The following is a 23,896-nucleotide window of genomic DNA, read 5'->3' as shown; positions in this document are numbered from 1 at the left end:
TAAGTGTGTTAAAGGCACTGGACACTATTGGTAATAACTCAAAATAATTGTTAGCATGAAAAATTATTTGGTAATGAGCAATGGAGAGCTGTTGATAGTATAAAACATTGTCAGAAACAGCTCCCTCTGAAGTAACGCAGTTTTTGAGAAAAAAAAGTAATTTCACACAAAAATATTTGAATTGAATAAGAGACCTCAGTTGAGGTCTCGAGTTCAAAGTATCTAAAAGCACACAACTTGTGCGACAAGGGTGTTGTTTCTTCCATTACTCTCTCACAAAATTTTTACAGGTTTGTTATTTTATGCATATATACACCAAGTGAGAAGACTGGTCTTTGACAATTACCAAAGGTCTCCAGTGCCTTGAAAAGAAGTCAATGTTAGGGGAGAGATCATTGATGTAAATAATTAACGACCTGAAAGCTATTCAGCTGTTGGTGCAGGAATACTTGCAGAAAAAACTACACATTATTGGTTTTCAAAAGCTTGGAATAACAACATTGCTAGAAGAAAAAAAGGAAGTCACTACTCACAACAGAAAATTCTCCGGTATTGTAATAATACTCTGGGCACGCGCCCATGTTGCAAGCTTCGCTGACAGTGGGTGGTATACCAGGACAATCTGAGAACAGGCCCATTGAACCATCCGGAAGAACGCACTGACTGGATCTGGACCTAGTTCCACTTCCGCATGATACTGAGCACTATTAGAAAAAGTGTAAAGCAATTCTTATCAACTTAGGGTCACAGATGTAATAAATAATAATATAATAAAATAAGAAAAGAAAAATGTATAAAGCGCAAAAAACCAATGCAGATGTAAGCAAAAAAAACAAAAAATTGCTCTATGAAAAAAAAACTGTTCAAGAATGACCATAAATTTTCACTTTCATAATTTCATAGAGAGTTAATAATATCTTTGGTTTTTACTAAACACTAACGTATGATGACGACTATAAAGTGCTTTTAAATTTTTACAGGCAACGTGAGTGGGGGAAGTGTTAAATATAAGACAAATTTGCATTTAATCCTTAAACAGGTACTTCAGCGAATTAGTTTTTGACAGGAATGCTATTTGATCTGGTTTATAACAGGTTTGTTTACCATTTAAATGTAATTTGTATACTTGTGAATTTTTCATAATTATCGATTGAGGGTTTGAGTTTAGTTCGTGACACTTGAGTCCCTGAGCAAGACACTTAACTATAGTTGCTTCTCTCCACCCAGATGGGTGAGGGCAGAAATGGTTCATGTGATTGATTTAGCATAACAGTGTGATACATATTTGGCAGCACAGGCTGTATACTCCACAGGGAGCTGAGCTGGTTTAAGTAATGAATATGGCCCAGTGACCAAGGGTACTAATGTTTGAAGCGCTTTGAGACGCCCTTTGGGTGTATAACGTGCTTTAAAAAAAAAATGATTATTTTTATTATATTATTTTTACCATTATTACTAAAAAGCGAATACAAAACGTCATCTTACCGCAGACCAAGGTGCAGTTACATATGATCCAGTCGGGCAAGCGTCATCGAATGAATAGTTCAGGACATACAGGATAGGCTGGTTGTCCGTGGCGTCAGTGGTGGATACGACTCTTACAATACTTGAGCGAGATCTCCAGGTTCCAGTGGGAGCCACTTGACCACAAAGTTTCAAGTTAAGCTCAGGATAACTAGAATCAATTATCTAGTAAAAAAATAGATGTTTAGAATGTATAATGAAATCACTTCCTAAATTTATAGGACAAAGTTTTTAGTGTACTTTTCAAAGGAACGAAAAGCAAAAGTGCTACATAATACTGAAAACAAAACAAAAAACAAACTAAATAATAAACAAACTACACTCGGATCAACAGATAAAAGAATGTGATCTGCTCAAATAAGAAAATACTTTATAGAGTTGACATTTGTGATAATACAAAAACAATAAGTTTTTATAGAGGGGCAACTACACTCATGGGGTGAAGCTGAGGGGAAGATAGTGTTTGAGCTATGTCAGTGTCGTAAGGAGAGATGCTGGCCCAGAGACCACAATATAGTAAGCTCACGGCATAAAGAACAGGGAAGATTTTAAAATGCTTCCAAGGATCCCAACTAAGGGTGCCATGATTGATTATATAACACATGGGAACAATTATTCTCAAAATGGCACAATCAAAAATCAAGCTGCCATCTTAGGGTTAAAACGATGATGAAACAACTGAAACACACATGAGTCCGCCCTACTGGTATGACATTATGTGTGCTAAGGTCTATATTATGGTGATGGCCTCAGAGGGGGATGGGGGTTACTCACTTCAAGATAGTCACCATCGCAAACACCCGGAGCCGACTCCTCGATGTCAATTGACAAAATGTCAATTGTGGCGCAGGAGTCAACACGGACAACAATGTTATTGGTGCAGGTCGCATTGACTTGGTATTCAGCAGCAGTAGGGGCAGTCAGTGGGACGATGGGATTGTTCTCCGTCAGAACTCGGTCACACTCTGTGTGAAAACCAAACAAACAGACAATTAATTACCAACATATTATAATAATTATGTCATTTGTCATAATTGTTTTTTGTTTATTATTATTATTTTTTTTTGGGGGGGGGGGATATCCTCCCTTTCCCGCAGCTGGCAAGCTGAATTACGAAGGATGTGTCTACAAAATGGTTTGAGCTGGAGATACAAGGGTATCTATTGACAACCAATCCACACTGACACACATATGGCCAAGAAGCAGAGCGAGTAGTCTTGGTGCAAGACATTGTTATTCGCACTATCACTCAACCATCGCGATCCCTCCTAGCTGCGCACATTACTAGTGTCCTGCAACAAGACTACTTTTTTCAGAACATAGTGAGAACGAGTTTGGTGTGATGGGATATTAAGAAAGGAATCCATTCATTACCTTGAGGGCATTCCAAATCATTGCAGACATTTGATTCATCTGGACGAGCATCTGTACAAAGAATCTCAGGTACTTCTACATTCAAGTCGGTTCTTTCACAGGTTACATCTCGAACTTGTGTGCCGCCTCCACAAGACACGGAGCACTATAATGAACAAATTTTCAATTTTATCTGATATTATTAATATAATACTTGTAAAGCGCAACATATCCACCTAACAAGTAGGCTCTAGAGGTGCGACAAAAAGGCACAATTAACAGAATAAAAATTGTGCAGTTGTAGGCAATTAACATGAGGTGGGTTTTAAGAGAACAATGTGAGCCAACACTGTGAGGAAGGTTGTTGGCAGCAGTACCAAAAGATCTGTCTCCCAGCAGAAGATGTTGACTTGCTGAACGAAGACCAGCTTGATGAGTTCAGATCAATATAAGGGTGCAGTATGCTTATTCTTACCGGTGAAAATTGTCCTGCCCTATACATGAACGATGGACAAGCAGCAGTACGGACAAATAGTGCAAAGGTGTCCGTGGATTGTTCGTAGTTATCAGATGAGAAGACAACAGTTGCATTTTGTGTCAGCGAAAGGAAGGTTGGTGCAATTGTAGATCCACAATACTCTTGAGTGTACATGTCGTACACGCCATCGGTAAACTGTAAAGAATAACATTTCATTCTATTCAATTGAAACTTGAATTCATTTTCAAATTACTTTTGTGCTAGTGCAAAATAGTCATAACTCGATTCTGCAACAAAATTTGAGCAAAGCACTTATTTACAATTGCTTCTCTCCACCCATGGGGAAATGGGTACCTGTGAGGGCAGAGATGGTTCTTGTGATTGATTTAGCCAATTAGCACATATTCGTTGCACAGGCTGTATACTCCCCAGGGAGCTGAAATGGTTTAAGGAAATAATTGAATGGCAAAGTGACCAGGGGTCATTATGAGATGCCCTTCGGGTGTATCAAGTGCTATATAAAACCAATTATTATTATTCCATCTTATCACAGCATGCAAAAAGAAGGATCATATTTTCATTTGTGCCGGTAACTCCTCGAGTCAGGCTGCATCCCGTAGCCTTAGATCTCGAGGGTCTTTCTTAGGATCCTTGCTGTTCCCAATAGCGCCGCCTTCTGCAACAGATCTATTCTTACATTTGTCCCTATTTCGTCCAGATGTTTCCCCACTGCTTTCGATAACCACCACCATACCTTATTTTTATTATTATTACGATTATTATTCAATATTTGCTTACCGAAAGAAAGCTAGTTGAGCAAGTGTCGTTCTCATCCGGATCGGACAGTTCAAATGACAGAGCACTGACTTGCACACAAGAGGTGTCGGCAGTGATTGTGTATTCACAGTTCACATCACTGGTCCATGTGCCATCTCTAGGGGGTGCCATGATCACTGGTACAGTACTGCTTAGGTGATATACAGCATCACAAGCTGAAACACAATGCAAAGGATCAAGTTAAACTTGGGTTTTTCCTTTACTTCTACTATGATACTAGGTAGGTTCCATAAGACAGGACGTAATGCCGGGGGACCTCGCCAAAAACACAAGAAACTCCTGAGAAAATTAATCAGACATAAGAAGAAACAGCTTGGTAACTCACATGGGCAAACCGGCTGTTGAGGACAGGGTCTTGTTTCAGCTGGCTTGGGGTCTGTGCACATATCATCGGGCACAACTTCATTTGTAGCCAGTCTCATACATTCAACCGGGCGTGTGTTTATACCTTCACCACATGTGACACTGCACTGTAAATCCAAAGAACAAGTACAAACAAAAACACGTTTATTTTTTTTATAATAGTTCTGAAAGCCATACCAGTGTTGCCGCGCAAGCCCACGCACATGCAAATAATTTAATTCGCATTCAATACATATGAGTAATCAATGTAAAATTAAAGAGTATGCGCTAAGGTTTGCTACGATTTGTGAATATAGGACTCCTATGTTAAATTTGAGTGTCGAAACAGCTGCATTACAAACTTAGGTATCACACCTGACACATATTCCACCAATCAAACGACAAGGATCGTACACCAGTGTGGTACACAAACCAAGCATATTGGCATTGCTACTACGATATGTAATCGTTAACGACAGATTTCAAGTTACATAAGGCACTTACCTCACTGAAGTTTCCAGCGATGAATCCAAACTCTGGGCAGTCCACTTCGGTCAAGTAAAGTTGGAACCTGGTGTTGTCTGGGATATCCTCCCCACTGTTAAGTGTCACCATGACCTAGGCAATAAAAAGTAAATCAAAGGTCTAGTGTCAAAGGTCAAAGGTCAGATAAAAAATTATGATAATTGTTTCTTTGTAGTCTGAAGGAACCAAAAAAAGTGCATGTGAAAAAAATTCAGATTTAACAGGAGTAAAGTTTATGAATAATACTTCTTCTGCCAACAAAAGACAATCATGTCGGAGAATTGTGTCTTTGTAGTCTGAAAGAACGAGGAGACATACCTGTCCAGAGCGTGACTCCCAGTTGTAAAGTGAGAAATCTCCAGGCTGTCTTATTGGTCCATCTCCACAGATCCTCTGGTTCAAGAACTCCGCTTCTACATCCCTTATCTATTGACAATATATATAAAATAATCAATAAATTAACAAATGTGTCGGAAAATGTTTCGGTAGTGTTGGTTCTGAAAAGAATGTATGGTTGACAAAATTACTCAATGTTTCAACTCAATTCAATATTGGTTTAATTTAATAAAAATACAGTGCCAAATAAAAAGTCTGAGACAAAGGGAATTTGGTTTACAATAAGAGAGTAAAGCTTTGAATGGTGTGGATGAATAGGATGAAACGATTCATAAATAGTAAACTTGTGGGAGTGTTGGCTTTGAAAAGAGCCGGTGTGGTCTCAGCGTTTCAAACAGTACACTCTGCTTGTCTTCAGAAGAAAGACATTTACACATGTGTATTGGCCTACCGCATACCTCACCTAATTCTACTCTTACCAGGCAAAGTTTCAAATCCTACATAAAGGTCAAATATATTGCACAGTTTGTTAACATTTGACGCCCCAGTACCTCAATGACTTCATGTCATATTGCCATGTGCGTGATTTTATATTTTTCCTATAATTAATTGTAACATTTTACCGCTTTATAATGTTAAATATTTGTATCCATCCTATTATTGCTGCTTGCGCTGTTTGAATAACATAACATAACATAACAATTAAAATTTATAAGACGCAAATTATATGGCGCAATTCCATAATGCTGAGTAAAACAAAAATTAAAATAATAAAATGTAAAAAAAAATAATTTTACCTGAACGTAGGTGTCGCCACACCTGTCCCCTTCTGGTGTCGGAAGGTTGAAATCCAAGAATGTGATACGAACACATCGTGGAGAAGTGATGTTGTAGTTACATGTACGCTGAGGATCGAAGCTCTCAGGATGGTTGGGGCTCAACAGCTGATATGGCAAGGAGTCAATCGTCCCATCACAAGCTGCAAAAGGTCAAAGGTCAAAGGGTCAAAGTCAAGGATCAAGTGGATGCCATGGCAGTTCTGTCTAAGCATTCTTGGTGCAAAACTTTATAGAGCTGCAAATTGGCATGTTACTTAAGTAGAACCATCAGCTTAGTATGCATAAAAAGCCTATTTTAAAGGCGAGCAAGAAAGTTAGGCAGCCAGCTTGGGCATCTCGCCGTCTCCCTAGAGAGTCAAGACATTAAAATGAATGTTATTGGCCTAATGATCAGGGCACGTAGTGTACATGTATAAAGCGCATTGATGGTTATTGTGTCTTTATGACTCACATGGACAAAGCTGACTGTTGCAGAGCTCCGTATCGACTGGTTTCCTATCAGTACAGAGCTGCTCATCCACGACAAGACCACTCTCCAGATGAATACAGCTAACATCACGCTGTCTGGTTCCTCCTCCACATTCTCGATCACACTGCATTAAATTCATGCAAAAACAGAGTTAGTCGGGTTACCAAGCCCAAGATCGTTAACTGGGTGACCAGTAACTGTGACCCCACTTGACCTCAACACAGTTATATACAGCATGAGTTCACAAACGAGTTCATGCTACACTGGTTACCCTTTTTAAGTTTGCTGTCAAAATAGATTCTTAAAACAGTTGCATTTATAAGAGTAACTAGCCCTTAACAGAGCAATCGAACATGTTTTCCATCCCCAATATGTATAGTTATCTTGACTATGCATATTTTTTTGAAACGGGGCATTTATACAAAAAATTCAGGGGATCCCAGGTATTGCACTGTTCCCTATATCAAGATCTGGCACAATTTCATGAAGCTGTGAGGACAAATAAATGTGCTAAGCACAGAAATTGTGATGAGCAAAAACCAATCCAAAGCTAATTTGATGTACGCAACTTGTGACTGGTACTCCGCTCATTCTTACTTTTTTACAATTATTCTGCTTAATAACTGAATAGATTTCTGCCTGGGAATAATTCCATAAAGCTACGTCAGCAGAAAATATTGCTGAACAATTTCTTAGTAGAAATGAGCAGGATACCAATTTAACGAATTGCACTTGTGACATTGCAGTTGGCTGGTAACCTTTATTCTGCTAAGCATAACTTTGTGCTTAAGCAACTCTATCAGGGATGTAATAGGCTGTTGAGAAAACAAAAAATGAAGTGCAAAGTGCAAAAGCATGCAAGCTCAAAAACATGTCATCATGAATCCAAATATTAACATTTATCTTTGGTTTTAAAAGCCCCACTCTGCAATCTGAGGCATTATTATATGTTTTTTTTCTTCTTCATTTTCTCATGAGTTTCACCCAAAGAAATCCCTGCTCTATGAAATCAGGCCCTCGTGTCAACTACTTACGTCCTGCCATTCAGACGCTACGTAACCAGTGGTGGGGCACACGTCAGTGAATAAGTTGTATAACTGGTAGCCTTCACCGAGTGTCGCTGGGTTTCCGTCGGTAATAAGCGTTACATTCAGCGTCTGTCCTCGTGAGACCACACCTTGCGGGATTGACCTTCCACAGATGCGGTATGAAAACGGCTGGTTACTGTTGTCCTCGACCTTTAAAAGTCAAATTCAAGATTGTTCCGTCATATCACAAAAATAGTAAACGAAACTTTGAATGTGGTTTGGTTTCCTGTACGTGATTGAAATCCCTGCATAATTATGAGATATAAGGGTAGCTTCGAGGGAGACAAAATTACCGGGACAAACTACAGCACCAATTTTTAAGGGAAGCTTTCTACCCTCTTTATCTTTAATCCGTGTACGTAAATCTGTGGACGTACAACACGTATCACAGGACACTATTGGTAATTACTCAAAATAATTGTTGGCATACAAATTTATTTGGTAACAAGCAATCGAGAGCTGTTGACCCTTTGGATGACACGGCAATCAAACACTTTTAAAATGGCACATCCAGGGAAAAATTGAAATATAAAAAACACAAATAATATGTGGATGTTTTACCAGTAGGTAGTCCGTATCGCAGATGCCATCAGGATTGGGTTCTGGAAGCTCAAACTGAATGAAGAGAAGTTCCACGCAGCCTCCTAGATTGGTGTATAAGTAGTTGCAGCTGTACTCGAAGTACGGCTGAGGAAAGTTAAGACTGGCAACAGTTTGTCGTTCAGTGAATATCACCTCATTGCATTCTGGAAATAACAGAAGAAATGATAAAGCTCAACACCAGTGTTCAAGAAAGTTACTTTCTTAATCAACCTTTGATAATTGGTCAGTAATCACAATAATTGTTAGCATACAATCTCACTAGGTAACGGGCAATGGAGAGCTGTTGATAGTATACAAATATTGACTGCTTCGAGTGCTATGGTTAAAACTATGACTCCCGAGGTGATCCCCGGAGCATTCTATTTTCCCGAGGCGAAGCCGAGGGAAAATAGAACACTCCGGGGATCACCGAGGGAGTCATAGTTCTAACCATTGTACGAGTAAAAGCAGTCAATATTTGTTTTATAACACCCCAAACATTTCTAAATACTGTACTATTATTATTAAGTTACAGACCTGAATGCTACAATCAACGGACGACGCGAATACAGATTGCAAACACTTTTACTGTGCTGCATGTAGTGTCGTGCAATCCGAAATGGTTACAGACTATTAATTTATAATCCTCGTATACGCAAAGGACATCTGGGTACTGCACGCCGTGCGCTAGTCTTTGAATTAGCGCACGGCAAACCGACGCACTATCAAACGCCCGTTGTCTAGCAAAACTAAGACATGTCATGTGACACGCTCTAAACCAATGAGCAGGCAGAATACTTGTAAGGGGTGTTATAATATAAAACATTGTAAGAAACGGCTCCCTCTGAAGTAGGGTAATTTCTCAATCAAATATTAAAACACTTCAGACCTGAAGCCCTTTTTAGGCCTTTTCTTTCATTATTCTCTTGCAACTTTGATGACCAATTGAGTCAAATTTTCACAGATTTTTTATTTAATGCATATGTTGGGATACACCCAGTAAGAACACTGGTCTTTGACTAGTAGTGTTAATATCCATGGTTTTGCCCTGATGTTTAAAATATCAACAATTAAAGTACCAGAGAGGTGATGGGCTATTGAGAAAAAACCCTAAACTCTGAGCACTAAGTGCAAAAGCATGCGAGCTTGAAAACTTGCGATCGTGACACGAAATATCTATCTTTGGTCTTAAAAGCCCTACTCTGCTATTTGGGTCACTACTTTCATTTTTTATGAATTTTCTTTTTAAAAATTGAAAATTATTACATTGTTTTTTTTTTTTGTTTTTTTTGGGGGGGGCCCAAAACGAGATCCCTGCCCTTGGAATTCGGGTTATAAACAGAAACCACATCCCTGAGGTTCTTTGATTACAAAGTTTGCCTTTCTAGTAAGGGCCGAGTACTCACCAGGGCATGCCTCTATATTGCAGGGTCTAGTGGCAAACGGTCTCATATCTTGGCACATCTCATCTGCAACTACGAGATCGGTTGATAAATCAAGGCATTCAACGGTGCGTTCCTGGATGCCACCTCCACATGGACGAGAACACTAAACAAGAAACAAAGATTACAAAAGTGTTCTGTTAATCACAATGTCTAAGGATACCAACTCAATAGCTAAAGCATGCGATCTACAAAATGTTCATGGCATGTCCAAGTATTACTGTTCAACCGGACCCATAGAGTTATATATAAGAACTAGAGGGCTTATATACGCACCCCGGCATGTGCGCAGGCGGCCATTTTCTAAGTTGAACCAACGGGCATTGCTCAGCGTGTGTTTGTGCGGCCATTTTGTAAGTTGACAAAGCAGGATCGCGTCAGCGTTCAATAAATACAAACTCCAACGTGTACTTCATATTCAAGGCGCGTGCAGAATTGTGCGCGTGATTTCTCGCTGTCCCTTGGCGTTTGTGCAATGAAGCATCACCAGTGCGCCCTCTAGTTCTTATATATAACTCTATGACCGGACCCAAGCTCTGGTGTTATCAGCGAAAAAGTGTGGGTTCGAATCCAGGTCATGACATGTGTGCCCCTGAAACAAGGCACTTGAGCCCAAATGCTTTGTAAAACGCTGATGCATTCTGCTTTACCAGCCAGGCTCCTAGTGGATATAGACGATGTGACCTATGTTTACATTCAAACCGCCCTCTGTTGAATAAACACTGTATACGTCATGTTTCACCGGGCAAAAAGACACGTAGTCATGGTAAGATTGCATACACTTTCTAGCTGGCTGCCAAAACGCAAAGGTTTTTGCCCGGCGGTATGTGCGTGAATCATGAATTATGTTAATCAAAAATCAAAAACAAATTCTCGCAATTAAGTGTAAATATCAAGTATAAATGAACTTTGAAGTTATTCATAGGTCAAATCAAAATCGGCGGAAATTCCTATTTAAGGTATACAAGAAAAATCAAAAACAGTACAAATTTCTTCATGATGGAAAGGAACAGATCTTATATATTAGTGTGTCGTTTCCCCACAATAGCTTTAGATTCATAATCTTGAGACTGAGAATGCCTCGTCAGCTGCCACTCTTATAAATTGGTTTTGAAATAAATACAAAAATGTTGACTGTGGTTTGAACCTACTTCGCTAAATGGTCCGACACTGTATCCAAATGCAGGGCAAGTAATGAAGCTGACGTAGGCATTAAAACCTGCAGCCGTGTTCTCCTCATCAGAAGAAAACTCCAAAATGACCTCTCTATCTCGAGATGACCAAATGATTTCAGTACTGCTTCCACAGTACCTCCTATCGAGGGAAACTGTTGATAGATCCTTAATCTGAAAATGACAAAAATATATATATATATTCATAAATACAGTTTCGTTGTTCATATTATTGGTGGAGAGCGTGTCACGTGGGGGTGTTTAAACGGCTGATAAAGACATACCTGAAGCCGTTTATAACCGGCTGGCTTCGCGTGTTGGGTGCGCAAGCTCATATACGCCAATTTAGTTACACGGAATGCAATATATAGCTTTTAGAATTAGCACGTCATCTGTTATTCCTCTGCTTACACGTAACGCAATGCGCACCACACACAGCCATTACCCTGCCGGTTTTAAACATCCATTTACTCTTTTACTCCCTTATTTAACAATAAATTCTCATTTATACCCTTAAGCGCTGCTACTTCAAAAATCACAAACATTATCAGTGTCCGAAAGTAATTAGAGAGAAATGAATTTGATGGTAATTATATTAGTAATTAATTGTTCTATAAAAAAGGATGGAAACGATTTACGTCAAGGTTCAATACCTCAAGACCTTGTCAAAATGGAAGTGATACAAATATGTTTGAGAGCGCCTTTAAATGGTAAAAAGTAAGACACAATAAAACAATTTAATTTAATTCAATTCAATTTATCAAAATCTGTTGATAGATTTTCTTAGATTGTCTTACATGTACAAAGTCGTTATCGCACATTGGAGGTTCACCGGTGCCTTCTTCCAGATCAAACGTAATAAAACGAACACTGACACACATATCTTCTGGAGCAGTGATATTATATTCGCAGTTGATACTGATAGGGTATTCAGCAGGAAAATCGGGACTTGTGATGAAGCTTGGCGATGTCACTTCTACATCACAGACTGCAAGGAAACAAGGAAAAACATATTAGGATGCAAATTTAACATCTAATAATCTTTGCAGTACCTGCAGGTAGTATGTATAACTGAGAAGTCTCCTGAAAAATCTGGGTGGTAGTAGAATATATAGCAAGACAGTTCTCTTAAAAACAAAACCTACCTGGCAAAAAGACACACACATGGTGTTACCCTAAAACAAATCTAAATAAAAACTTGATTGCAGAAATAAAAAAACAAATTCTATGTTTGAATGCGTCAAGACTTACATGGACAATCCTCCAATCCACAAGGTTGCGTTGAGGGCGGTATTGCTCCAGAGCACATTGCGTTATCGACCTGAACATTCATAGAGCGACTCTTACAATAGACTTCTCTCATTTGTGTACCACCGCCACAGCTTACGTCACACTGCCGGGAAAATAAACAGTTTAAAAACATCAGAATGGAGGATACAAAATTCACATTTTAAATAACACCATTTAAATAAAGACTTTCGCAAAGTGCTCAGATGCTGACAAGAAAAAACAATGGGAATGAAATTTTTAAAAACAAGAGGGTAAATACGACCAGGTAAAGCCTGAAGCATTCAGGCAAAGACAGTCCAGCAAAAGTTGCACTCTCTATGATGAAACGATGCAGACCAAGCTGGGCGAGAGTTTTTGATTAGAAAAGTATATTTTCAGTTTAGTTTATTGGGGGTAAATTTAACTCCTTGCACTCATTCGGAGACAAGGTCTAGGTATTGGGTACGAAGAGAAATCCAGGATTGAAGCCGTCAAGATAAAAACATAGAAGGCTAAATCGAGGGGGCTTGAAATACCGCCCGATTAACGGACAACAGATGGTTCTCTATCAGAGGGAGAGGGAGCCTTCCAAGAACGCGTTGATTACATTTTGCCTCACGAGTTGACACAAACCTTCCGGTAACCCATAGCTTGGTTCATTCTTCCTGCAAATGCGAAGCGAATTTTGACATCACATAGGTGTTTTCGAAGTGAAAGTTTCCCAAGAGTCGAGCACAAGTCGGCTGATTTGAATTATTTGCTGCGAATTATTTGCTGCGAATTTGTCAAGTGTAAACCAAGCTTTAGTGTTGGTCTTCTTACCTGCGAGTAATCTCCAGTGAAGTAGAAGGTATCGGGACAATCTGCATACGATACAAAGATGTTGAACCCATTATTGATCACTGAGGCATCACTGATGAACTCGAGCTGAACGTTACCGGTTGTAGACTGATACATCGAGAGTGGATCATCTCCACAGAGGGGTGGCAGAGCAGCAACTCCCTCCTCAAAAATCTATTTCAAACAAAATAAAAATGCAAAAAAATAGTTAAAGGCCTGACGTTTCGACCCTTGCAGAGCCTTTCTCGGAGGCTTAATGACAACACAACAAACATGAACAGGTTACTAAAGTAAAACAAATTAACTGTTTTTATAAAGGAACAAAACAAAAATTAAATTTTCCTAACAAAACAGTTGCATGCAGTGTAAGCACTTTATTTAATCCACTGTAATTGATTAATAATTAATAATTAATTAATTAAACTGACAAATGTGTAGAAGTTTGAGATCGATCAGACTTGAGACACTTACAGTGAGGGAGTCACATTCACATTCAGAGCAGCTCTGCAAATTAAAATCCAAGAACTGAAGAATGATGCAGCCATCAGGGTTGGTAATGTTGTAATTACAGTCCAGCATGGTCTGATATGGAGCAGGGAATTCAGGGCTTGAAAGCAGGCTCTGTCCGGGACCAAAGCTGGCATCACAGTCTACAGACAAGAACAACAAAAGGTTTTATTGAACTGCTCTAATAATAATAATAATAATAATAATAATAACCAGTTTTTATATAGCGCATTTCACTCCCGAAAGGCGTCTCAAAGTGCTTCCAACATTAATACCCCTGGGGTCGATTTCAGAAAGAGTTAGAACTAGTCCTAACTTAGGATGTCCTAGGGGATATAAAAATGTATGGCTCATCCTAAGTAACTCGTCCTAACTCAAGATGAGACTAGTCTTAACTCTTTGTGAAATCCAACCCCGGTTACTGGGCCATTAAAACCATTTTGATTTGTCTGTGCCTAGGGATCGTTTATCCTTAACTTTGACAACTTCTTCTTTAGAACACAGGATACAATATTTATGAAAACATTAAGCAAGACACTTAACCATGATGCTTTGTTCTACGGATGGGACAAAGCCGATGGTCCTGTAGTATTTACCTTCACATGGTTCGGTATTACAAGCCCGAGAGCTTGTTGGCAGAGGGTTGCGACAAAAAGCAAGATCTGCATCGGAGTTATCGGACAATCTAACACAAGTGATTGTTCGGACTTGGGTACCGCCACCACAGCGTGCAGAACACTGTCAAAACAAAGCAATACATAAATGGAATGAGAATTAAGCGCTGAATGAGAAGGATACAGAGTAAACAGCAGAGTCGCTGAAACTTGTTTCTAATCAGGGCCCAATTTCATAAAGCCTGTAAGCACAAAAGTTTGCTTAGCATGAAATTTCTCCTTGATAAAAATAGGATTACCAACCAAATTTCCATTTGTTGCATGTTGATTCATACTGGTATCCAGCTGTTCTTTGCTTATCCTGAAAATCACGTGGCAATTTGGTTGGGAATTCTGTTTTTATCAAGGAAGAAATTTCATGCTAAGCAAATTTTTGTGCTTACAGGCTTTTTGAAATTGGGTCCAATGTACTGAACCATGCCCCAGTTCAGATCTAGAATAACAATTGACATCAATATAGTAAGGTTTGCGATGTGGTAACAATGATAATCTCTAATTGAGTCAGGATGGTTCTGAAACCTAAGCTTCTTTTCAAAACCACTCCAACTCTAATTAGAGATTATCATTACACGGTGTTACCGCGAACCTTACCATATCGTACTTCCACTGAGCAAAGTTTCAAATCCTACTTTATTGACATCAACTTACCGGACCATAATCTCCAGCTACATAATCATACTCGAGACATTCCTCAAAGATGCTGTAGAGGTTAAATCCTAACCCTGTGTCCGACTCGTCGGTTGTGAAAGTCAACTTGGCTGTGTTTGTCGAGGAGAACCATGTTACTGAACGAGCAGACTCCGGGCAGAATACAAATTGAGGTTGTGCATCACGACCATCAACCTACAGGGTGAAAAACAAAATCAAGTACTGACATCAAAATGAATAAAAATGCATAGATGGAAATTTGCATCGAGGAAGAAGAATACTAATTTTGGTTTTACCGATATACATTGATCTGTGGTAGCACTGTATACTCAGTACTTTGCCGAGCTCTGTGACAAAAATCGCACGCGTATACTTGGGAGTGATTCGAACCGACGACCTTTGCAACTCTTGAGCTGTGTCTTACCAACTAGACCTACATGTACAAGATTGCCCGGTAGCTAGAGGCAGTTAATTTTCTTCTTTCTTACATTAGTAATGGTAAGATCAGCTGAGCAGCCGTGGTGCACAAAAAGTTTTTTCAAATACAATATCAACCTCTACCCTTGCAGGTACACCCCCTAGGTGAAGAGAAGTAGTTATAGTAAAGCATCTTGCTCAAGGACACACGTCATGATGAGGCAAGATCTACTCCTGAAACCTCTTTATAATATTGAACACTGTGCAACAGTTCAACAGGAATACAACAACTTTTACAAGGTTCCACAAGAATATACAAAACCAAAGTGGCTCTTTTGCAGCTAATTCCACCAAAGATTCAGTCCGTAAGATCTTAGATGTCCACTTCTCTAAATCCAATCAAACTTTTATACAAACAAATCTCTGTTTTGTAACAAATCTACCTTTTCTGTTTCAGCTTAAATTCAGCGATGCTCGCATCTATCTCGCTTTTCCTGCTGCCTGGCCGCCCTCAAGCAGTCTAGCCAAAACTAAACTAAACTAGCGGTAACATAGGTAAAAGCTCATGCATTTTCTGACTTACAGTAATGTTGTCATTGGTACATGCTCCATCGTCATCGGGTCCATCGAGATAGGCTTCCAGGAAGACGATTCGTATACACTGCGAGTCATCAGGTGATTCAAACTCATAAATACAATTCAGATTGTTGGTGTACTCATCATTAGGAAATCCTGGACTCGTCAGAAACTGACCAGTTTCATTGACATAGAAGTAGCATGCTGGTGGATGGAACAAGAAACAAATGGGATTAAAATATTCTAAATGTAAGACTTGAGATCTTTTGTTCCAAAGTAAAGATAGTCCCACATACCATGCAGGAAATACCGTATGTTAAAGTGCCTTTAGTGTCACTGAGTGACATATAAGAAGACACTATTATCATTATATACTGTTATTATTATTACTAATATTACAGAGATGTGATAGGCTGTTGAGAAAATAATCGGAACTCTGAGTGCAAAGCACAAAACTTGCGACTGCGAAGCCCATTTGAACATTTATCTTTGGATTTAAAAGCCCTTCTCTGCAATCTGGGGCAATAGTGTATATGCTTATTATCCACATTTCTTTTAAAATTTGATCTTAAAAATAAAAAGGAATTTTTTTTTCTTAAGGGGGCAAAAACAAACTGAATTCCGTTTAAACATAGAGAAATCACATCCCTGTTAATGAAGAGAGTCAGACGAGGAAAGAAGTGGACTTACATGGACACTCCACCTCTGTATTGCAGGGCTCCATGTTAATCGGACGGCTTCCACTACACAGGGACTCGTCCACAGGGATGTCATTCAGTAGATCCATGCATTGAACATCACGTGTCCTCATCCCTGATCCACAGGTCACCGAGCACTGTCACACACAAAAATGTCGGAGGGAAAACACTTGAGAGTTTAAAAAGGTAAGTTGTGTCAAATAGCCAGGGGCCGGTTTCACAAAGATAATCCTAACTTAGGACTAGACCTAGGACTCTTTAGGAGATATTGAAAACTTAAGGCTATTTCTAAGTTAACTCGTCTTAACTCAATATAAGACTTGGATCAACTCTTTGTGAAATCCACCTCTGGTCTTTCTTCTGTAGGATGGCAACATGATCTCATTAAAGACAATCTAAGGAGGAGATTATTACAATCGACTCTCGTTATAACAAGATCGCTGCGACTGGCCAAATTACCTCTTCATCACAGAAAGGTCAGTAAAAGAGCACAGCAAAATAGAGAAACACAAAGTATGAGATTCAAGACATCTGATGCCACAGACTTCAAGTTGAAATCGTGGGGGCTTGAAACACATAAGCATAGGGTACCTACCTCACTCCAATTTCCAGGAATGAAAGCGTTGATGGGGCATGGCACAAACCTAACGTAAGCCACGTATCCAGCAGCGTTGACCGTCTCGTCAGTCTTAAATACAATAGAGACGTCACCGGAGAGTGATAAGTAGTTCCTAGGACTGTCCAGACCACAGAACCTCATTGGTGCGTCTCTCCCAGAATCAATAATCTACGAAACAATGAAAAACGTGGGCAGAGCATGATAATATCGAGTGATGAAAAATTACATGAAGTTTAATAGATTTGCATTTGGATAAAGAATACAAATTTTGGTTTTATATACTGCCACTAGCAATCTCAGTAGTCTAGTTGGTAAGACACTGCTCTGGAACTGCAAACACCATGGGTTCGAAGCTGATGCTCATTGTCCACAAAGCTCTAAATGGCAAGGCTCCCCACTATATTTCTGAACTGCTTCAAGTTTACACTCCATCAAGGAATCTTCGATCAAGTTCCATGCTTCTCCTCATTGAACCCAAGTCTCGACACTCATGGGGTGACAGGTCTTTTTCTGTAGCCGCACCACGCATCTGGAACTCTCTACCACTTAATCTTCGATCTTGTCTTTGTACCGCAAAATTTATCTTATGTCACAGGTTTTCAATGACTAATTTTGTTGTGTCTGTTTTTCTTTGTGTTGTGTTTTTGTTTTGTTTTGTTTTGGTTTACTGCGCCTTGAACACCCAGCAGGGTGGATATGTGCGCATTACAAGTCTTATTATTATTATTATTATTATTACCCTGAGGAAACTGCCTGAGGTTTTGTTAACAGAGCTCAGGTTAGTACCGAGTATCTAGTGCTAAACACTCATTGGTGTATATGGGTAAAACCAAGAAATTACATGAAGGAAAAACCCAAGACTTAGACAGATTTAAAGCTGTGTACTAATCTTAGTTGCTAGGTAAAGACAATCAAAGCATACTGATTGAAACGTTGAGGCATTAACCACCGGTTCTTTTCAGAACCAGATTACTCAAAAGAGATGTTCACATGGTGTTCCTGCAAACCTCTCTTAGTTTTCTCTTACCACCATGCAAGGTTTCAAATCCTACTTAAAATCTGACGTCACAACATCTTAATCCAGTCCTAGGTAAATCAAAATAAAGAGTTGATACTAGGCTGCCCCTGATTTGAACACCTGCAGGAATGCAATGAAGCCTGGATTTCCATCTTCAAGGGGGTAAAGGCAGAGTCACATTGCAGCGATAACGAAAAGCATAATGTTAACAATGCAAAAAGAACGCATTCTATTGCGTGAATTGCTCCAGTAGAATACGCCCACGCCCAATCAAGGACCTGCATTGTTAATATTGTAGTTTTTGTTCTCGTTATCGAGACCTGTGTGACCGGGCCTTAAGGCTATTTTAATTTTTCAAGACTATAGGAAACATTTGATAGGGGGGCACTAAGGCGACAGGTTTGTACCTCTAGATAATCAGCGGTGCACTCGTTGCCTATTGAGTTCTGAAGTTCAAATGTCAAGAACTCGATCGAGAGACATCCTTCTGGATTACTGATGGTTGTTGTGCACAGTTGGTTGTTAGCATAAACACCATTCGTCTTTATGGATTCAATGAGTGTACCAGATTGCTCAACAACGACGTCGCAACCTATCGAGAAAGAAGAATATTTAGTCATACTTCTAAATCTTGCTGCTAACTACTAAGAGAGTATCCAAGTTGGGCAGCTCAGTTTCTGTATCTGTCGATTACTGCAACAAACTCCTCAGGGGATATCTAAGTTGCAGATGTGGTAAGTCCACAAAATTTAAGCTCCCCTTATGAAAGTGGTCATTTGGATTTTATTGAGCCTAGTCTTGAATGAGTCTATGGATGATGCTTCCCTTATACCTACTCGTAGTCGGTTCCATTCAGTAAAAAAACAGACCTGAAAACACAGTACAGGTAATGAAAGAATGTTCACTTTTAGATTTAGGACAAATAGCAATAAAGGTTCTAAGTATGGGACCCTGGAAACAACTTTTTGTACATGATGTATTGATACTGAAGAATTCAACAACAATATCTTCATTTTCTCTTTAGATGACTATATTATTCTTAGATGGGCAGTATTCTTACTTGGGCAGTCAGGCACGACACACTCTCTGATAGCATCTGGTCTATCTGGTGGACACAAGGCAGGATCCACTGGGCTACCATCTGAAGGTTTCTGGCAGCTGACCATACGGGACTGGGTTGCTTCACCACATGTCGCTGAACACTAAAAGTTACAATGAGTATTAAACCAAACATAAGTTCATGGGTTTTAATACATGTTATGAATGCTGACTCAATGTGAATGAGGATGTACGAAGGCTACATGAAATAAAAAAATATACATGAAAATAAAAAATGTCTTTTAGTTTGTCAGATACCATGCACTTTGTATTTGCTGTTTTTAATTACTATCACCATTTTTACTCTTCTAACTATATTTTATTCTATTTCAGCCACATCCAACAGCGCAAGCCCCCAAAACAGGATGGATAAAACATTAAATTATAGAAAATAGAACAATTATGGGGTATATGTATTTCACTATTGTTCATCAGTTGTGGTAGCATTTTTATTTTTAAATTTTAATGCTCACAATGCACTTGTTAATGTGTTTGGACGGTCCCCCGTCAGACCTGTTCCCTCATCCAAACAATCCTTTCAATACATTACAATAGGCATTTATATAGCGCCCCACGAAGACTATAGCGCCCCACGAAGATCGGAGCGCTTTACAAGTTACAAAGTTACAAAAATACAATGATACAGAACAGATACAAAAAAAAAAATACAAGAAAGTAACATCAACTAAGCGCTGAAATATTACCTCTCCGAATTCGGTTACGATCCACAGACCCTCCGTGCACTCCACAAATCTGCTGATGGCACTGTAGCCACTATCGGCGATGGAGCCATTGGAGACGAAACGAACCGTTATCAGTCCAGAAGCCGAGTAGAATGGAAGAGGGAGCTCCGATCCACAGAGGGGAGGAGTGTTTAGACTCACTTCGGTCAGATCCACCAGCTGCAAGCAGAAGAGAGGGTAATCAAAATCAATCAATCAATCGATACATCGATTGATAGGATCGGATCAATCGATCAAACTTTTTAGTATTCTATGTTTTTACTTTGAAAAAAATAGTCAATCAACCAATCAACAAATCAACAAATCAGTCAATCAATCACTAGGTTTTTGTAGAGACCCTATAGTGTTTGAAATGAAGAAACTGTTCGTTTATGTCTTCGGTGGTATTATACTAGAATTTGATCCAATTATTTTAAGGCGCCCAGCGAAAGTTCACAAGACAGAAGAAAATGATGATACCTGCAAGAAGTCTGAGCAAGTTCCGTCGGGGTTGGCGTGGATATTGAAGTCCAAGAACTGCAGAGAGATACAACCTTCACTGTTACGGATGACAGTGATGCAGTTCTCATCTGGACCGTACTCAGCAGGGTAGTTTGGTGAAAAGACAGCCTGGCCAGAGGTTGAGATCTCACTAATGCATGACCTCCCTAAAGGTGGGATAAATATTTAAAAACAAACAGTGATCAGTTGAGAGAAGTAGTCCAATTACATGACGAGGGGTGGATTTTACAAAGAGTTAAGACTAGTCTCATCTCGAGTTAAGATGAGTTACTCGTCCTTACTTTAGTTTTTAGTAACTCCTAACGTGTTCTAGGACTAGTCTCAAGTTAGGACCATCTTTGCAAAATTGACTCCTGGCCTGAGGTCCTGATCCCTCAACTACATGGACCTCCTGAAGGTGGGAATGTTGGGGTAATTGCATTGATCCCCTAAAAACAATTGACTCAATAGCTGCTCACTAGAATGGTGGAATTCCATTCAGCAGTAGTTGCCTTGATGATGGGGGTAACCCAAGACATAACTTTTTCAAAACTAAACATTTGGACTGAAATAAAAAAAAAACCTACAAAAACATTTACCTGGATCAAAATCGAATGCGGGCTTAAACCTTCACGGAGGCAACAAAGGTGATTGCCTTCGTTCCCCCTGGTCATTGCCTGGGTGCCGTTGAAATAATCTTGTATAAATTTACAATTTCCTCATAGGGTGCCCTTTACCAAGGAGTAAATGCCTCGGTGCCCTTGCCTTTTCAAAAACGAAGCATAGAGTCCTGTGAATGGCAAAAACATTTACCTGGATCAACAAGGAATGAGGCAACCAAGCGGTAGCCAAATCCATTGGTGGGGAGAAGACCAGTCTCATTGGAAGAGAACGCAACTAAGACCTCAGTTGAGGTCGATGTGAAGACAATGCCCGGACTTTGATCTCCGCAAAGCGTCAACGGTTCACCATCTGAATTGAAATCCGAGATCTGTAAAAAGGAAAGAGGTTTCACAATAACAATAATTATAATATTAATGACAGAAATCCAGAACATGTGGTAGAGAAATACAATTCAATGTTATATCCAAGAAAACATCGAAGGGTAAATAAAAATCAAACCATTTACTCAAATACTTGACTGTAAAGATGTGTCTAACGAATTTATAAAATTGGGTTCTTAGCAAAACAGATGACTTTACTAGTGCAGCAGGATTAACGCTAAGATTAATCCTATCTCGAGTTAGGACGAGTAACTCGTCCCAACTTAGTGTGGGTTCAATAAGTTAGGAAGAGTTTGGTGAAATCGGTGGCTGTCAATTTGTTCCACGAGTTAAACTTGCCTTAAGTGAATCGACCTCACAATCCAATGAGGAACGCAAGTTGAAAAACGCAATCTCCAACTGGACCACCATGCCCTCTGGGGCTTGGATGCGGTTGAAACATGACACGTTGTTTGGGTAGGAGCTAGGGAAATCTGGTGACTCAATAATGCTTCCATCTACAGTACGGGTCAGATCACCGTTGCATGCTAAAATTTAAATAAAGGAACAAAATTGTAATAAAGTTAGAATGCTTTAAAAATAAAATAATAAGTTTAACTATAAACATAAATATGAATAGAAATAATGGAGTCTTCTATAGCCATCACTCAGTAGCGTTCAAGGTGCTTCAACATTCAGTATGTTCCTGTTAGGTTATGTGGAGCTTAAAATACGAGATTTTTGAAATGGGGGTTAAGGAAGAAAAAAAAAGAAAAAAAAAAAAATTCTGGTTAAAAAGGGATAAATCAAATCCCTGTACTATGAAACGTTGCACACTGCCAAGGTCAACCAATGGTAATGCTCAAAGTTTGTAAGCACCAAAAATAAACCAAATTGACCTCAGTTGGCGCTATGTAAACATATCTATCCCAACATCACAGTCCAAGTTTTTACCAACCAAGGTTGGAAAACTTTGAAAAGCCATAAATGTAAGGCTGCTTAGCCCCTGGCTACATTTCTTGCCTCATTCATTCTTCCTCTGTCACTCGTCCTGGTCCTCTGCGATCGTTTTAAACCACTAAACTTTTTTAGCCAAGTTCAGAAGCAGTTGGGGGTTGACAGGGCGTTTCCATTTAAATCTCAGCTTAAAACTCATTTGATGTCTTGGTATCACTCATTGATATAATAATGATCATAATTTTCCTGGTATCAATCTGTACTTTTTTATTTTATTTATTTTATTGTATTATTGTGGCACCTTGGGCACTCTAGCGGTGGATATGTGCGCATAATAAGTTTTGATATTATTATTATTAGTATTATTATTGTTACTTACAATTTGGCTCAATGCACCTGTCGAGTTGACAAGGCCGCGTCAATGGAGGTAGCTGAAGCTCACTGCATTCAGCAGCATCAACAATCTCCTCACCACGGTAACAGATGAGAGAACGAACCTCGGTTCCTTCTCCGCAGGAAACGGAGCACTGCAAGAAGACACAAGTTCAATAGTCACAATTCAGGATCCATGTTTAAAATGTCGAAAATTTAAAGCCCCATTCATAGATTTGTATCAGTATTTTCTGCTAAACGGCTTCATTCAATCTAGCATCGGTCTGGGAAAATCAAGAAGGCCGCACCAGAATAAAGGAATACCAAAATCCATAAGTTCTACTTACATCGGACCATTCTGTGACATTAACACGGGGAGGTGCCTCTTTCAATACAGCATTGTAAACAACAGAGTATCCCTTGGCAGTGGTGGTTGCATCGGTGTGGAAATACAAGTCAATCAAGGGACCTTTGGAGTTCCATACTAGTGGGAGATCGTAGGAATTTCCACAGAGCAACTCAGTTGTGTTTTCAAATACATCTCTCACCTAGGGGAATAATGGAATTGATCACATCAGTGAAATGAAAGTAAAAATTCAGAAAAAGGGATAATATTAATAATAATGAAGACTTGAGTGCACATATCAACCCAAAGTGCAGTAAAACAAAAAACATTCGCAAACAAAACGAACACAACTAAATTACTACTAAGATGTGTGCGCTGTATAAGAACAAGTATTATAAACCCTGGTTAATTTTTACTAAAAAATATGTAAATTGTTATTATGTAATGGAAAAAAGTAATCTTTGTTAAGAATAAGTACTTGGATAATGGGAGCCCTTTTAATGTTTTGTAGAAACTAAAATCATGTCATTCATAAACAATTTTGCGATTTGCTTTTTTTCTTTAAATCTTGTCCTAAAAGTAGTTAGTTTAACAAAAAGTTTGTGTAGTTTTGTACATTATAGAAGATTGAATAAAAATCATCCTCCAAATTCCTCCTTCAAGG

General features: G+C 39.1%; 1 protein-coding gene across 1 annotated transcript in view; it reads right to left on the bottom strand.

Annotated features, from left to right (window-relative positions):
* The window catches only part of LOC139948318 (uncharacterized), a 43,272-nt gene that overhangs the window by 4,038 nt on the left and 15,338 nt on the right, over window positions 1–23,896 (bottom strand). The window contains exons 23-54 of the mRNA XM_071946432.1: window positions 23,234–23,434; window positions 22,894–23,041; window positions 21,918–22,105; window positions 21,388–21,565; window positions 20,554–20,741; window positions 20,056–20,253; window positions 19,314–19,455; window positions 18,661–18,845; window positions 17,212–17,403; window positions 16,609–16,753; window positions 15,926–16,122; window positions 14,926–15,120; window positions 14,200–14,341; window positions 13,568–13,746; window positions 13,079–13,270; window positions 12,239–12,380; window positions 11,785–11,975; window positions 10,967–11,161; window positions 9,780–9,921; window positions 8,353–8,537; window positions 7,738–7,941; window positions 6,686–6,827; window positions 6,193–6,374; window positions 5,378–5,485; window positions 5,039–5,152; window positions 4,518–4,662; window positions 4,154–4,347; window positions 3,353–3,550; window positions 2,899–3,043; window positions 2,299–2,489; window positions 1,486–1,689; window positions 534–704 (exon numbers count right to left, since the gene is read on the bottom strand). Of these exons, the coding sequence (XP_071802533.1) occupies window positions 534–704; window positions 1,486–1,689; window positions 2,299–2,489; window positions 2,899–3,043; window positions 3,353–3,550; window positions 4,154–4,347; window positions 4,518–4,662; window positions 5,039–5,152; window positions 5,378–5,485; window positions 6,193–6,374; window positions 6,686–6,827; window positions 7,738–7,941; window positions 8,353–8,537; window positions 9,780–9,921; window positions 10,967–11,161; window positions 11,785–11,975; window positions 12,239–12,380; window positions 13,079–13,270; window positions 13,568–13,746; window positions 14,200–14,341; window positions 14,926–15,120; window positions 15,926–16,122; window positions 16,609–16,753; window positions 17,212–17,403; window positions 18,661–18,845; window positions 19,314–19,455; window positions 20,056–20,253; window positions 20,554–20,741; window positions 21,388–21,565; window positions 21,918–22,105; window positions 22,894–23,041; window positions 23,234–23,434 (5,523 nt within the window). The remainder of the gene's footprint in view (window positions 1–533; window positions 705–1,485; window positions 1,690–2,298; window positions 2,490–2,898; window positions 3,044–3,352; window positions 3,551–4,153; window positions 4,348–4,517; window positions 4,663–5,038; window positions 5,153–5,377; window positions 5,486–6,192; window positions 6,375–6,685; window positions 6,828–7,737; window positions 7,942–8,352; window positions 8,538–9,779; window positions 9,922–10,966; window positions 11,162–11,784; window positions 11,976–12,238; window positions 12,381–13,078; window positions 13,271–13,567; window positions 13,747–14,199; window positions 14,342–14,925; window positions 15,121–15,925; window positions 16,123–16,608; window positions 16,754–17,211; window positions 17,404–18,660; window positions 18,846–19,313; window positions 19,456–20,055; window positions 20,254–20,553; window positions 20,742–21,387; window positions 21,566–21,917; window positions 22,106–22,893; window positions 23,042–23,233; window positions 23,435–23,896) is intronic.

This window comes from Asterias amurensis, chromosome 15, assembly GCF_032118995.1.
Source record: "Asterias amurensis chromosome 15, ASM3211899v1".
Taxonomy (NCBI): domain Eukaryota; kingdom Metazoa; phylum Echinodermata; class Asteroidea; order Forcipulatida; family Asteriidae; genus Asterias; species Asterias amurensis.
The sequence above is the reverse complement of the archived record's forward strand: the minus strand, read 5'-3'. Positions and strand labels throughout refer to the sequence as shown.